The sequence below is a fragment of the Coenobita brevimanus genome, chromosome 13 (assembly GCF_032717465.1).
Source record: "Coenobita brevimanus isolate Jiangsu-jjx chromosome 13, ASM3271746v2, whole genome shotgun sequence".
NCBI classification, from domain to species: domain Eukaryota; kingdom Metazoa; phylum Arthropoda; class Malacostraca; order Decapoda; family Coenobitidae; genus Coenobita; species Coenobita brevimanus.
This window is the reverse complement of record NC_136966.1, coordinates 57,074,962-57,091,521: the sequence shown is the minus strand read 5'-3', so window position 1 is coordinate 57,091,521 and position 16,560 is coordinate 57,074,962. Positions and strand designations below refer to the sequence as shown.

Sequence of the window (16,560 nt, the reverse complement as noted above, 5' to 3'; positions counted from 1 at the left end):
ATCTGACAAACTGAGATGCGCTGTTCTGTCCACCAGCCTCGTCCATGTAAAAATTTCCTCTTGTGTTGCTGCTTTTTCTGATATACAGCCTCACATGGTCCCGTATAGCTTATAATCTAATACAGAGAGTGAAGGAAGTCAGGATAAGTGTTGGTGAACCTAAAAAGAAGGTGGATGAAGTGATTTATTGGGCTACGGGGATGCTGAACCGCTCGGGAGAACAGCTACTTGTCCGTTTTCCTTCTTTCCGGGAAGAGGATGATGCCGGTCAAATAAATCAAACACTTTACAATTAATTCGTTACGGATATGATCACTTGATTGCAGCAAGTCAATCATTTGTCCTCGTTTTCCGAGTACAATAAGTCAGAATATAAATAGTTTATTTTTGGTCAGATAATGACAGAAAATGACAGGAGGCAAGGCGCGTTTTTCGAAATAGCATTAAGATACCGTTTTGCCTTATACAGCCTTGTCAAACAGCAATGATCAGGAGGCAAAGGAAAGGTTACTTATTTCTCTTCTCACAAGTATGCAGACTTATGTGCTGTTCGCAATTACAACATTTTCGACAGAGCTGGACATACAGTACTAGGCCATTAATTCCCAACTCTCATTTCACTGGCGCTTCAGGGCTAGAAGTTCAGTGATTATACCAGACATGAAAGCTAAAACAACTATGTGAATGTTGTTGTGCCAAAGGACTAGGTAAGGCCAGTCCTGTCCCAGAAATGAATGTTTGTCACAGTGGTCCATGCATGTCATGCACCTCAAGGAGCCACTTGCATGCACTCCATGCACAGGTGTGATAATTTTCCAGGGTTCTGTCGAAATGCCCGCGACCACAGCCAGATATCAGGGCCCACTCAACGACCTTGGTACCGATAGGAAACCCAGCAACAGTCACCTAGTCTATAGATCGCTGTGCCACCTCCTACGTAATGGGACTTGTAAGTGTAGGGCAGACCCCGCCTTCCTTGACCAGCCCAGTCAGACGTTCTGCTCTTCTATGGATACATCTCTCCAACATTTCAATGTTCTACTCCTACACCACCAACCTCTCCATCTCAAATACCTTTACACAGACACCCCAGGGATCTGCTGAGACAGAAACGACAAAGCAGCCGTTTGGTGTGGGCGTCATCGATGGCTTGTACTTTTAATAGTCTACCTATCAACCGCACAAAGGATCATTTGCTAGGCCCCATCCTTTACCTGGAATACAACACGTAACAATAACATTTACATTCAGGTCCCTAACTGCTGCGTGAACAGGGACAATAGGGAAACATGGTGTCCAAGATTCTGACCGGTGCATTGGTAGCATGTCTAGCAATAGTTAAGTACTAGGTATGCTACCAATGCACCGCTAGTTCCCCTGGGCGTCACATCACTCACCTTTTCTTTGTGGGGCTAACTCCTCAGGGCGTCCAGGACATGGGCGTACCACATACAGAGGAGGGATTACCTCAGAATTGTAGTGGCGAATCCAGGGTGGAGGGGCCCATGCAGTATGGATATTTTTTTTTTCTTCCCTCTGAGGCATTCTCTCCCTTCTCCCTGCAGCAAGTACCGTGTACAGATTTACTGAACGAATAAAATTACATTAAAATACTGGAGTTTGAAAATTAGCAATAGGAAGAATTAAACCTAGTTACTGCTGAAGCTTTGTAGCTTTGGCCGTAAAATAAACTTATACTGATATTTTTTCTTGCTACTATAATTTTAAATGCATGCTGTCGTCAATCGATACAGGAAAAAAGAAAAGTCTGGGACCCTCCCTGAGGAAAATAAAAAATCCTAGATTCGCGTCATCGAGAGAGAGAGAGAGAGAGAGAGAGAGAGAGAGAGAGAGAGACTCGTACGTACATCAGGTGAGTTAACCTTCCTAAATATAGTTTTCTATTAGGATATTTCATATGTCTCGGATACCGTGCGCATTTTAAGTAATACTTAGACATCTTGCCCATCACCGCCCTTTCTTGCTGTATTATCCTCCTAACTATATATTTTCATTAATGCAGTGGGGAGGATCCACAAAGAGGCAAAACGCAATATAAACCAAATTAGACTAATGAAAGTTTATACTATCAACTACATCATCTTAAGCCTTCGAAATTGCAAGGGGTACAACTCACGGGCAAAAAAACATTCAGGGATATATTTTTTCCCCTCTTTATGATTAATAAAAACTAGTGGGATGGACCATTCCGCCAAACAGAAAAAAAAAAAAACTTTTCATTCCCATACAGTATATACGGAGTGCATGACGAGGGTCTGGCACCTTTTTTTCCACTTGAAGTCATAGGACTGACTCTGACAGTTAATATGAAGCACGTGTATGCATGTCTTTGAGCTAAAACAGGATTCTGGGGGCACAGACTGAGTGACCCACTTTATTGGGATGCGTTCGAAAGACCATGCCGTTTCTTTTTTCCCTTGTTTTCTTGACCCTATCTCACCCCTCCTCTGGGGGATAGGGGAAAAAGAGAGAGAGAATGATGAACACTTTTATTCCATTCATTTTTAACATGTCAGTTCATTTGCTTCCCAGCTTCCATAGCTTTTCTCATATTCATTTACCATATCCATTTCAGGGCCATTCACACACACCTATCCTCAAATTCATCCAAACAGTATCCTTTTCACTGCCTCAGTACCATTCGTTATGTTTATCTGAATATGCTAGATACCCTCAATCTACAATACTATTTGGTTCAATCTTTCACTTGATAATAGGCGTGCACCCATTATCCACTCACGATGTAATGCTGCCTACTTATTCCTTCGTGCCTTGTCAACCTTTTCCCGTCGTCCATTTCTCTCATCCTTCCCGTTGCTACTTACTGCTCTTTCCATTTCAGGTGGCTCTACAGTAACAAGCCAAATGATTTGCTGTAACTCAGGAAACCTTATACAATGTTGGGATGTAACCATATAGCCAAATAATGGGGTGACGTGGAGCCTACTATGGTGCCCCTGTTAACTGGGTAATACAACTTCAGCATCCACCCAGGAACCAAATTTTCACACTAATCCCTGCAACTCGCTGTGTGATGTACTGTCAGCAGCATAGGAACATCGGTTCATGGCATGGGATAGCCCTGCAGAGGCGGTTGCTTGCCTGCAGCCGATAGGTTGACTCAGTCAGACAGACAGGAGTACGATAACTTCTGTAATCTACTTCTCTTCCATCTATGCAACTCAACTATTACCCCAAGGCCTAATTCTATACTGTTCACATCCTTGACTTTCCAAATAATAATACCAAAGCCTATGCCAATATGCTGACTTACAACAGGGTGAACCTTTCCATACCCTCAAAAAGACCAACAAGGCAGACACTCCTTGGATTCACCAGACCAAATATGATAAAAAGAATGCTATTTCCTTATACCATAACCAGTGAAAGGTGGCCTTGACAAAAGGATCTCCACGTGTTTCCATTACTGACCCTCCTTCCCATCACATATCCCCAATATACTCTTGCACCTTGTCCTGTTTCCCTTTGCAATCTGAACCATATCACTCAGAACTGACTCCTGATGTGCTGGGTTCAACACAATTTCAGTTTACTGTTCTGCAGCTCGTTATTACCTAACACTGTACGGTTTCCGACCCTGCTCAAGTGCTCATTCAATCCAGTCAGTGGAACCCACATTAATCTTATATTTATGTATGCAATAGCACTGTCATACTTTTGAACCCTCCATACATTTTTCTACCCAAAACTTCGTAACGCTGGCCACTTTCCCACTCTAGCCATTACAATGTACTCCACTTCCCTACCCTTAACCTCCTATAACTAGTTCAGTACACCCATCAGTTCTCAGTCCATTAGCACGTGTCACCTCAAGGAGACTACCGCTGACGAAAGTCAGCACGGATTCAGGCAAGGACGATCCTGCCTCACAAATTTGTTGTCATTCTACTCGGAGGTCTATGAGGCAGTAGATAGCGATAAAGCTTACGATGTTATTTATCTGGACTTTAGTAAAGCTTTTGATAGGGTCCCACACGAAAGGTTAGTTAGAAAGGTTCGAGCACACGGTATAGACGGCGATATCTTAAAATGGATAGAATCCTGGCTGAAAGGACGAAAGCAGAGAGTATTAATAAATGGAACTAAGTCGGACTGGGGATTAGTAACTAGCGGTGTACCACAGGGTTCAGTACTCGGTCCCTTATTATTTATCATATATATAAATGATCTAGACTTAGGAGTCAATAGCAGCATCAGCAAATTTGCCGACGATACAAAAATAGGGCGTATCATTAACTCGACTGACGATTGCCATAACTTACAGAAAGACCTCGATACATTGTCCAAATGGTCTAAAACTTGGCAAATGGAATTTAACGTTGAAAAATGTAAAGTACTTAACGTAGGCAAGACCATTGGAGATACTAAATACAGCTTAGATAACAAAGAAATTAGCAAATCGGAATGCGAGAGAGATCTAGGAGTTATGATTAGTAACGACCTTAAACCTAGGCAACAGTGCATTAATGCGAGAAATAAAGCAAATAGGGTCCTAGGATTTATTTCGAGAAGCGTGAGCAATAGATCATCTAAAGTAATACTAAAACTTTATCTAGCATTAGTAAGGCCACATTTAGACTACGCAGTACAATTTTGGTGTCCTTACTATAGAATGGATATTAATTCGTTAGAAAATGTACAGAGAAGAATGACTAAAATGATACATGACGTCCGGAACCTGTCATATGAAGACAGACTGAAAAGACTAAGTCTGCATTCGCTAGAGAGGCGTAGAGTAAGGGGAGACTTAATTGAGGTGTTTAAGTGGATGAATGGTATAAATAAGGGAGATATTAGCAAGGTACTTAAAGTGAGCATACAGGATAGAACTAGAAATAATGGTTTCAAACTAGAAAAATTCCGTTTCAGAAAGGAAATCGGTAGAAATTGGTTTGGTAATAGAGTAGTAGACGAATGGAATAAGCTACCTAGTAAAGTAGTTGCTGCCTCTTCCATTGAGAGTTTCAAGCATAGGCTAGATAAGCATATGACAAATAAGGGGTGGATATAGAATAAAGAAAACCTTATAACCAATACTAATTCAAAAAAATTTTCTTTTCAGGTTACACTATGATAGTCTCTATTCTCCTTTCACACTTTCCTGTAAAATGTCCACGCCAGTTTTTCTATACGGCGTGGTGTTCTTTCTGACTTTTTCCTGCCGGCTTCGGCTGGAGGGTTTGGAGGGCGGGGGAGAGCCTTCTTCTTTGCTGTCCTTGTCTCATTCTGGTGGTTCAGTTGCTCTTCTGGGAGCTGCCTAGCATGGGCCAACCGGCCTGCTGCAGTTGTCCTCTCTTCTTATGTTCTTATGTTCTTACAATAGAGTAACTTTCAAACTTTGCCACTAGACAATCATAAAGCTCTAAGAGATTAAAAACATCTCCATTATATCCAAACAACACATCAAATTTTCAGTATTCCATTTTTGATCACTAACTCCACTGATTCAATTATCTCAGACTACAGTGAAAAATTAAATAAATGGGTCACTTTCACAACATCCAACCCCCCCCCCCCCCAAGTCCCAACTCCACCCATTATCACCTAACAATTGCTACACACACTTCTCTATCAAGACTACAGCACTCTGGTTGTCCTTCCATCCATGTATCCTCATCCCTATCCAATTAGTCATACATTTTCCATCTGTAACAACGCGAAAATACCTGCATTAAAACTATAGTACTAAGCAACTACCCAAAGCTCATGTTACATACTAGACAGACTAAAATACCCAGCCCTGAATTTCCTTCAACACTAGTACTATAGCTGTTAAATTACCATCCTGTTAGCTAAAGCCTATTTCTTAACCACTAACACAAATATATCCAAATGCTTTCATTTCATAATGCCTGTCGTAAGTGCAATTTGTTTCTCCAAGGACAATCAATAGTTATTACCCACAACTGTGGCCATCAATGGGCAAAGAACTCTATGGATGGCAACAACGGATACATATATTAAGACCTGGCTTAAAGGAAACCATTTGGCTTAATGTAAAGCCACTTAAAAAGGCAAAAGTATGAAAAAGTGACAGGAAAGATGGAAGAAACAGGAAGAGAAAAGGGCTGATTCAGAAAAAGAATTATAAAGATGAAGGAAGAAGTAGTGAGCACTAAGCCAAGTGCATGGATGATAGCAAAATTAAGTTGTCCTGCCAATAAACTACTTTCATACTTTCAACTAAATTCTTAAAAGTAAATGAAACTATTTCAGTCAAACCTGCACTTTAATCAAAATAATAATTTATTTGTTCCCATTAATCAAAATATTTTTAAAAATTGGAATGCTTTTCCACTTTCAAATCTGCAGCAGGCTATGACGAGGATTTAGTACTCATCACCTTCAATGTCCTCTCCCTCAGCAGAATCCATGCCCACTTCTTCATAGTCCTTCTCAAGGGCTGCCAGATCCTCACGAGCCTCCGTGAACTCTCCCTCTTCCATACCCTCACCCACATACCAGTGGACAAAGGCTCGCTTGGCATACATCAGATCGAACTTGTGGTCAAGGCGAGCCCAGGCTTCAGCAATAGCAGTGGTGTTTGACAGCATGCACACAGCACGAGATACCTTAGCCAGGTCAGCACCAGGTACTACTGTAGGTGGCTGGTAGTTGATACCAACCTTAAACCCAGTAGGGCACCAATCTACAAACTGGATGGTGCGCTTTGTCTTGATTGAGGCAATGGCTGCATTGACATCCTTAGGCACAACATCACCCCGGTACAAAAGGCAACAAGCCATGTACTTCCCGTGTCTGGGGTCACACTTCACCATTTGGTTGGCTGGCTCAAAGCAGGCATTTGTGATTTCCGCCACAGACAACTGCTCGTGGTAGGCCTTCTCTGCAGATATAACTGGTGCATATGTGACAAGAGGGAAGTGAATGCGAGGATATGGCACCAAGTTGGTCTGGAACTCTGTCAGGTCAACATTGAGGGCTCCATCAAACCTAAGAGAAGCAGTAATTGAAGAAACTATCTGGCCAATGAGACGGTTCAGGTTGGTGTATGAGGGGCGTTCAATGTCAAGGTTCCTTCGGCAGATATCATAGATGGCTTCATTGTCAACCATGAAGGCACAGTCAGAGTGTTCCAGAGTTGTGTGGGTTGTGAGGATAGAGTTGTAGGGTTCAACAACAGCTGTGGCAACCTGGAATAGGAATACAATATTTGCAGATCATTAAACAATGCAACAAGGGCATGGGAAGCAATTCCATCTTGTGCAGTGTTCATGATAAGTAGGTGCATAAGGGTGTAGTGGTATTAGAGGTAGACTGCAAGATAGTGTTGATTTCATGTGTGCAGTGTGCCTGGGAGAGCTTGTGGAGATTGTTTGGCATGAAAGGATTGATCTTGCTGGCAAGTCTCTTGATCATGTTGAAGATTTTCATTACTTGGGAGGTGTATGTGCTGGAGGTGGGACTGGGGCTAGCTTTGTGGCTAAACTGAGGAGTGGTTGGATGAAATTCAGGGAGCTGTTGCTTCTAGCACAGAGAGCTCTGCCTACCTGCAAGAGGATCTTTGTATGCAGCATGTGTTGGGAGTGTAATGCTGTAAGGTAGCATGACCTAGGCAGTAAAAGGAAGGGGTTATTCAGACTCAAACATACAGAAATGACACGATTAGGTCGATGTGCAGTGCGTCCTCTTGCGAGACCTGGAGGGGCTAGGTTTAGGATGGAAGAGACACGAAGCAGGATGGGACTGGAGTGTACTGGTGCTGTGATGAAAAGAGGTAGAACGAGATGGTTTGGGCATGTGGTGAGGATGGGGGTTGACAATTGGGTGCATAAGCGAGACGTGTTAACGCTGGAGGTAGGGCTGCACAAGGCAGATCAAAAAAGACCTGCAACAAGGTCATAGTGTGTGACCTCTGGGATATAGGACAACAGGGAGGCTTCCATAGAATAAGCAGCATAGAGAGCCACCACTAGCTGATGCATGCAAACACATTGGAGCATCAAATAAAAAAACTAATATCAATGACTAACTTGAACATCTTCAATCCAAAGACATTTTATATACTGCTATTTTTCCATCTATCAGCTCAATCAACTCAAACCTTTAATAGTAAAGGTGATGAAAGAAAACTCTAACCTGAAAAAATCTATACAAACAAACAAATGTAATGGCATTAGGCATTAAATAAGTACAGCAGACCCTCATTATATGATGAACTAGTATGAGATAGCATTTTCACTTAAACGATCAGTATTATCTTGTACGACGCCTCACCGGTCTATGTACAATCACTGCTTTTGCTTATGCAATTGCTGACATGTATGCTTACTGCTATTTGTTTGTTACAAGATGACCTCTTAACTGTTTACACTGGGTGTGTTGGTCGGTGACTGAACAACAGTGTAGTGTGGGAGTTCAAGAAATTAGTGAAAATGTAGTAAAGCGAAATTACTACCAACTTAGATGTGCCGGCAACTAATTTTTATTTAATTCTGGTGATAAGTAAGCAGTAAAGTGCAATTAGGTTCAATAACTACTATCTGAGGTCAATTGGACCAAAACTTATTTCGATTTCACTGGGAGGGTGGCCCTTGGACAAAAGCATAACCATTTAACCAATGTTATAACTAGTACAGTATATAATCAGATGCAATGGATTATTTTTTCAAATACCGGTACATCATTGTAAAATGAGGGCATGCTGTACTGCACATCCTTGGGGTGAAGGCTGAGAATAATTCAAAATCACAATTACACTGAAAGGTAAAATGAAGTAAAGAATGGTCAACTAACCTGTGGTGCAGGGTAGATGGCAAATTCCAGCTTGCTCTTCTTTCCATAGTCGACGGACAAGCGTTCCATGAGCAGGGAGGTGAAGCCTGAGCCAGTACCTCCACCAAATGAGTGGAAGATAAGGAACCCCTGAAAGTACAACAACTCGTTACCTATCTTAATAAAAATGAGAATCGGTGAGAATACTTTTCTTTCTTTTTTTAAATACAAATTTGGGACAACTGTAAATAAAACCATCCAATCCTATGCAGCCCCATGAGAAGCATAGGAGCCCCAGGCTAGGCAAATTGGTCCTGACACTTAAGAGCGAGTGACCAGCCTCACTCATCCCTGAGTGGCATTACATAAACAACAAACCCCTATCACCTCTTAGATATAAGCCTACGAAAGCTCAGTCCAACTGGAGCGCCTTAATTACCCATTAAACCACCAGGTGCCATAATTTGGTTATATGGTTACCACCCAGCATAGCAAGCTGTTTCCTAGTGTACAGGAAACCATGTGGCTTCTCACTCAGTGTAGTCACCCACAGACAGAAGGAAAAGAGTGAACGAAAGAAACAAAAGGGAACGTAAAGTCACCCGTATGCAGGAGGAAGACGAAAGAATGAAGGATGGAACGACAAAAGGAAGGAAGGAAGGAAAGCGCAGACACCCTAAGCAGCACTACATCCAGCGAGAGGATGTTAAGCGTCCCCACCTTTATTATTTGTAGTCAGTAAACTGGCTATACAAGGTAGAAGGGTTTCAACCCTTAATGACTAGTGTACCACTTCTTTCATGTACTTAACAGAAATCCATGCTACATTTAAAGCATTGACTGAAGTCCGTCAGTGTGCTTAATAACCCATTCACTGCGTCGCGTTTGTTTACATGTACATCCCGTGCGGCAATTTTCAAATATTTAGAAAAAAATAATATTGTCAAAAAAAGAAAAAAATCCCAAGTTCAATGGTATATAACAATATAGCAAACCAAAAAATAACCTCTGATACAGGGCCGTGAAGTAATAAATATTCCCTGTGCGGTGGTGCCAGGCGAACGATGTGTTATGGTTGCACTGTGTCGTCAGTGTCAATCTTGCGCGATCAGATTAAGTGTAAAACAGCATCTGAACCATCACTGTCATCATCTAACAACAAATCACTGTCATTACTACACTTATCCAGAGATTTTATCCAATATTTGCTTGGGCTACTGCTAGCGGCGGCATGGAGACTATTTCATACCTCTACCTTCGGCATGTTGTAGGTAACCGAGCTGAGCTCTGCACCTCGTAAAAATGCATAATCTATGTAGGGCAATATTCTATAGGGTGCCATGAATTGCTAGCTGATTTATTTCATGCCATTTCTGACAGCAGTATTTTTGAAAGCAGGAAATCATATATGATACAGCCGCAGTCAATGTGTTAAAATAACATTTGTCTGAGAACGTTAATACATTACTTAGTATCTGGTTGGGTGCGGTGGTTGGAAAGTTGACACACCAGTTGCCACACGAAAGGAATGTCAGCACTTTCAAAGATCAACCAATTAACTAGCCTAATTTCATAATTCTCTTGCTCACTTTCCAAAGACAATACCCTTAATGAAGTCATGTGGGAATACCGTAAATGGCAGACGAACTGAGCAACGTCTATAGGACCACATGCTACCACACAATCTCTGGATTCTAAACTGGTCTATCATACCTGATTATGGAAATGAGTGGGCAAAGATTAAGGGCATAAAGCAATTAATTTCAAATTTGAAACTGGAAATACAGGAAGCCACACATACATGTCTGGAAATACAAACAACTAACCTGCTTTACATCTAATGAACACAATGAAGACCATTCTAACCTGACAACTAACCATTAAGGCATTTCAATCTTGAAGTTTGGAGAGAGAGAGAGAGAGAGAGAGAGAGAGAGAGAGAGAGAAAATCTGACAACTGCATTTTAAATTCTGAAAACTAATCTCTATTTCCAAGTCCTAAATTAAGTCAAGATTAGCCAACTGTCCTCAGTAACTACAAGAAACAAATATGGCATAAAATGTTTTGTAGGAATGTTATGGCCTGCATCTTAGTGACTCACTACCCCCTTTGGTATACTTAAGCCATTCATGTTAAAAGTTGTACACCTTCCTGTGATTCTAACTGCAGCACAATGTATCAAGTCAACTGTAAAGAGGTGGGGCTCCTTTGCAGACAATCTTAACCATAATCAAGACATCTATTCAACAATCGAGAGGACAGTGACCTATGGCGGAAACTAATATTCAAACTATTACCTGTAGTCCTGTGCACTGGTCAGCCAACTTGCGGATTCTGTCTAGCACCACATCCACAATCTCCTTGCCAATGGTGTAGTGACCCCTAGCATAATTGTTGGCTGCATCCTCTTTTCCAGTGATCAGCTGCTCAGGGTGGAATAACTGCCTGTACACTCCAGTTCGCACCTCATCTGCGAGCAATTACAATTTTCAGTTCACTCAAAAAAACAATAATGAGCATTCCTAAACTGACCAATTCCTGACTTGCAGACAAAATGCAAAATGTGGTGCCTGCCCTTGTTAAGCATTTAATCAACATCAATTGGTGACTGCTGAATTACAATGCTCTGCATTTTTTTGAGGTCACTTTTCCACACCCACCATTTCTGCTATAAACAGTATACACCACCTTCCCTTTTGTCCCCCCCCATTGAGTTTTATGCCATGTCCCCCTTTTTCAATAAGGGATAAGGCATTGCCCCTAGGTAGAGAACTTGGTTTGGAGCATATACCACTTTATGCCCTTCCTGATGTCTATTAACGACCCTTGGGTGGACTCGAACCTCCGACCCCCCGGCCAGAGTGTAGAGTTCTTACTCACTGACCCACGGCTGCTTAAAATGTTACACTTAGATAATCAATGCCCTATGTTATGCAGTACTCAATCTTTCTGAAACCTGCCTACCAAAAAATTCTAATTCAGCTACATAGCTTCAATACATTTACGGTACTTGGTTTATGGCACAATTATACAAACAATATGGCAAACTAAAAACTACTGTAGCCAAAACCCATTAATACTGTAGTAACATCACGAGATCCTTACCGACAACAGAGGGCTCTAGGTCAACAAAGACTGCCCTGGGTACATGTTTGCCAGACCCAGTCTCGCTAAAGAAGGTGTTGAAGGAGTCATCACCCACACCAATGGTCTTGTCAGAGGGCATCTGACCATCAGGCTGGATGCCATGCTCCAAGCAGTACAACTCCCAGCAGGCATTGCCCATCTGCACACCGGCCTGGCCAACATGGATTGAGATGCACTCACGCTGAGGAAGAAAATGCCCAAAAAATTCAACTCTTTGCAGACAAAAAGTGTGCTCCATGTAAGAATTCTCCATTATCACAAAACACACTACTGCCAATGACCACCACCCCTATTCCTTCTTTTACCCTGTCAAATACCCCCTCCCTCCCTACTTACCTCCCTCAGCCAAATCCCTCCCTCCTGCCCATTCATCCACTGTCTTTCCCTTCCCCAACATCCTTCCCATGGTAGACTAATACTACTACTATCTCTCTCCCCTCCCCAAAGCATATCTACCCCATCCACCCATGTTGTTCCTTCCCTTTCTAAACAATACCACTCTCAATCCCTCAGCCCAATGTTCCCTCCATCCTGTCACCAAGTGCCCTTCTGTCCCAATGCCCTCTCTGGCCTGACTGCCCTCTCTTGTCCCACCATCCCTGGGCTGACTGCCCCCTCTCTTGTCCCACCATCCCTGGGTTGACTCCCCCCTCTCTTGTCCCACCATCCCTGGGCTGACTGCCCCCCCTCTTGTCCCACCATCCCTGGGCTGACTGCCCCCCCTCTTGTCCCACCATCCCTTGGCTGACCTCACCTTCTCCATCCCACCATCCCTGGGCTGGCTGCTCCCTCTATCCAACTTGATTCAACTGTTCCCTTCTCAGTCCCACCACCACATCCAACTGTCCTCTCCATCCTGAGCCTCAGCTGATTATTTCACTGTTCATTCTGAACAACTTGAAAGATTATAACATGGATTTACTGCAGTTCAACTACAGTCACTCATCAGCTAATACTTAGCCAGATGGAGGTCAGTTTTATGGGATTATGACACCAGGTAGTTTCAAACCCATTTACTGAGTTAATAAATAAGTAAAGATAACCAAAAATACAGGAAATAGATGCATCCTCCTTTCAGCAACTTCCCTACCTTACAGTACGTCGAACATAACGTTACACTGAATCTTTTACTGGAGTCATCGAGCAGATTACTGGGAGTACATGGGCTTCAACTACATTCTAAACATTGCAATATACAAATGAACATGGAGAAGCTGCAGGCACTACATGTTAAGCGGTTGCCGGATGATCATGGGGGTGAGGGGGTGATGCGGGGGTGGGGAGGGGAAGTCATGGTTGGAGGAGGCCATGACACGCAGGAAAAGTACGAAAAGAGAAAGTACGTGGACGGCGGCGTGAAGGACGTTAGAATTACCGAAATGGTTTTACGAAGACATTATTAACAAGTACGGTGAGTAAACTGTAGGTAAAAATGTGGTACGAAATGTGATGGAAATTTAAACTGATGAAACGGAGGGCAAGAAGGGGACCAGTGCTGAAAATGGATAATGAAAACCGGAGTTAACAAATAATGATGAAAATTAGGTGATGTAGACGCGGACTTGAGTGGTGGGTGTGGAGAGAGTGGTGAGTCGGTAACCGGGGGTGGGGGGGAGGAAGCCGCATGAGTGAGAGGCCACGTCTGGGGGGCAGGAAATGACTCAAAGGCACTAATTTCACAACTTTCACCAGACATTCCAGGAGATTTCTCAAACACCAATAATGCAGTAAAGTGAAATACAAAATTCATGATATCGACCAACGTATGATCTGACTGATCGACCTGTTGCATACATTAAACATGAAAAATGTAACCGCGCGCTGGACATATTACAACATCTTTACTCGCGCCTTACTTTCTAAGTCACCAAAATTATTATACAAAAACACAAACATACATAACATGAAACTATCAAACTATCTTACCATTTTGGAGTAGATTAAGGGGTCCTTGGGAAGGGAGAGACTGTCACAGGAGCTGCTTCGGTGGTTCCCGCAATAGTGCTAAGGATGCGCGCCGGGTCCCCCTTTATATATAACCTCGCATCACGTGGTCTGCGCACACCATTTAAAATCGCCCCACCTTTACCAGATTTTCACTCAGATACCCTTCGTGTTCGTCTTTTAAATAGTCTGTTAACTCTCAAAATCTTGTGTTTTATTGTACTGGATGTGCCGGTGGAGCTAAATGTCACCACGCACCTCTTTCATTAAAAATTAAATGCCCAATGATCACAGTCTGCGCAGGTTCTGGATGCTTCTCTTAATGTTACCAGTTTTTACGTTTTTACTGCTTTTTCTTGCATTCCTGCTGGAGAAGATGAGCTTCGATACTTGCTAAGTTGTATCCATTGCTTGTACTGTAGTCTTGTTACAAGAAGTGATTGCCACTCGACCTGTTCGTAGCGCAACTAAAAGCATCATTTGATTACAGATATTTCATTTAACTACTCTCAACCTACTTGTTATACACACATTACATAGAGTTGTCGTGCTCATGCTGACTCAAACACTAATATTATGGAGAGGCAGAGTAAAAATCTTATCCCTGAGAAGAGATGGAGAAAAATATACATCCTTCAGCCGCATCCCGCGTATGGCATCAGCAGTGAAATGCCGCCCTTTCTTATCTCTAACGGTTACCATGGCACTACCCAGCCTATGTGCCGGTCTAACATCCAGGGATTTACATTACTATAACTACAGCTTCCTGTTACACAGGAAATAGATGTTAGCGGCCAAGGACAAGTCTACGCACCATGAAAAATCACAACCATGACGACTGCACACACAAGACAAGGCCATAAGTGTAATAAATGTTTGTATACGGCCCAAAATAAACCTCAAGCCAATAAATCTAACAAAATCGTATTCCACTACATATATTGTGCCTCTCATGCTCACAATATACACATCTCCAAATTCGACATAAATCTCGGCCTATTTCCATAAATGTCAAAGGAATATGAGCAACAGGATGAAGGTGTGTCAGCAGGTTCTCTGGTACACGACACACCTCTGGAAATGTCCTCTGTCACGCTTATATTTAGCTGTGAGGATAACCATGACATCAGGGAGTTGGAAAGGACGGTTGGAGGTAGCGGAGGTGGGTGGGCCAAGGCAAGGGTGGAGGGGAGGGGTGGGAGGCTGCGAGCAGGGATGTGAAGGAGACGGTGGGGAACGGGAGAAAAGAGAGAGGGAGAAAGAAGGATGGGAAGCCGGAATGGCAAGGTGGAGAGAGAGAGAGAGAGAGAGAGAGAGAGAGAGAGAGAGAGAGAGAGAGAGAGAGAGAGACTTAAGTTAGAATGTGAGGCAGTGAAAGAAAATGAAAGTGGAAAAAGGATCGACGAATATGGGGTGAAAGGGAGGAAAAGAGATGAAGGGAGAGACAGAAAACGAATGGAAAACGAGAAAGGAGCATGGAGGTAGCGGAAAATGATAAAAGAATTAATTAAATCTGAAGATGAAATAATGTATTGAGGCAATGAATTTAAGAAATATTACTTTTTTTTTCATAAAGGGAAAGAGAAAAGAAAGCAGGAAAGGTATCTTAGAATGAAGAAAGTAAACAGAGGGTGAAACACGAGAATGGAGGAGACAGGAGAAAAAAGAAAGGCGGGAGGCAAGATGGACTGCACGAGAGAGAGAGAGAGAGAGAGAGAGAGAGAGAGAGAGAGAGAGAGAGGACGGGGGGGGGGGAAAGCAGGTTTGATCCAGGTTATTAAATTTCCGATGGTTGCTTGGGGAGACACATTATAGCTACTGCCTTGACTACATTTGGTAACGTCGTTGTGGCCGGAATAACAATATCCTTCTCTGGCGCCCTGGCTATAGCAACACAACCTGGATTATTTTTTTAAATCCCTTCCTTTTCCTTCATGTGTTCAGATATTGTAAAAAAAATAAATAAATAATGGCGATAATCAGATGTCTTTCCTGCTAATTTTCATTTTCTCCCTTTCTCTCTCTCTCTCTCTCTCTCTCTCAAGCATTCTTCCTTCAGTACCGGTTATAGGCATTAATAAGCCTATACTCACTTGGCAACAAACTAGAAAAGTTCTGGACACGAGAGAAAATGATGAAAAACTTTGGTAAAAGACGAAAAACAAAGTCAAATGCTTACTGAATGACGTCATACCTTTCGTCATCATCCTTTCCTGTTTCTGCATTCATGGGACATTCCACTGCCCTCATAACCAAAAGCTGCCTAAACACTACACAGTCCTCGATTTATTCTACCTAATTATTATAAAGAAAACTGACAACAGTGATATTACGATACCAACAAACTCAAATTAAAAAAAAAAAAGTATAAGTTTAACTAGAAGCTACGTACTGGTAAATTAAACTGTTAACTATGAAAATGTGTGTGTGTGTGTGTGTGTGTGTGTGTGTGTGTGTGTGTGTGTGTGTGTGTGTGTTGGTTTTTATATGCTTAAATTAGGCTACGTTTGGTGTGTCGACCATGTAACCTGGTTATGCTGCGTGTTCTGAGATGTTATGGCGAACGCAGCTGTGCCGATGTGTGTGGGAGGTGGTTAAGTGGTGGTTGTAGCAGCTGTGTGAGAGTGGGAGAAGGGAGAGGGAGAGAGGAGGGAGCGACAGAGGAGATGAACGGATGAGAGAAGTAGCAG

The 16,560-nt window shown here is 42.5% G+C and overlaps 1 protein-coding gene across 1 annotated transcript; it reads right to left on the bottom strand.

Annotated features, from left to right (window-relative positions):
* Positions 1-6,245: 6,245 nt before the first annotated feature.
* LOC145414414 (tubulin alpha-1 chain) lies at positions 6,246-13,940 on the bottom strand. Its single transcript, XM_080283953.1, has 5 exons — positions 13,853-13,940; positions 11,885-12,107; positions 11,077-11,249; positions 8,800-8,928; positions 6,246-7,196 (listed from the first exon to the last, which is right to left on the bottom strand). The coding sequence occupies exons 1-5, from the start codon at positions 13,853-13,855 to the stop codon at positions 6,372-6,374; spliced, it is 1,353 nt and encodes a 450-aa protein (XP_080140079.1). The 5' UTR covers positions 13,856-13,940; the 3' UTR covers positions 6,246-6,371.
* Between the last annotated feature and the right edge of the window lie 2,620 nt (positions 13,941-16,560).

Coding starts and splice junctions, on each gene's coding strand:
- LOC145414414 (XM_080283953.1), bottom strand. Junction 8,929..11,076: donor ACCAGTGCACAGGACTACAG/GTAATAGTTTGA, acceptor TTGTACTTTCAG/GGGTTCCTTATCTTCCACTC. Junction 7,197..8,799: donor CCATCTACCCTGCACCACAG/GTTAGTTGACCA, acceptor TTCCTATTCCAG/GTTGCCACAGCTGTTGTTGA.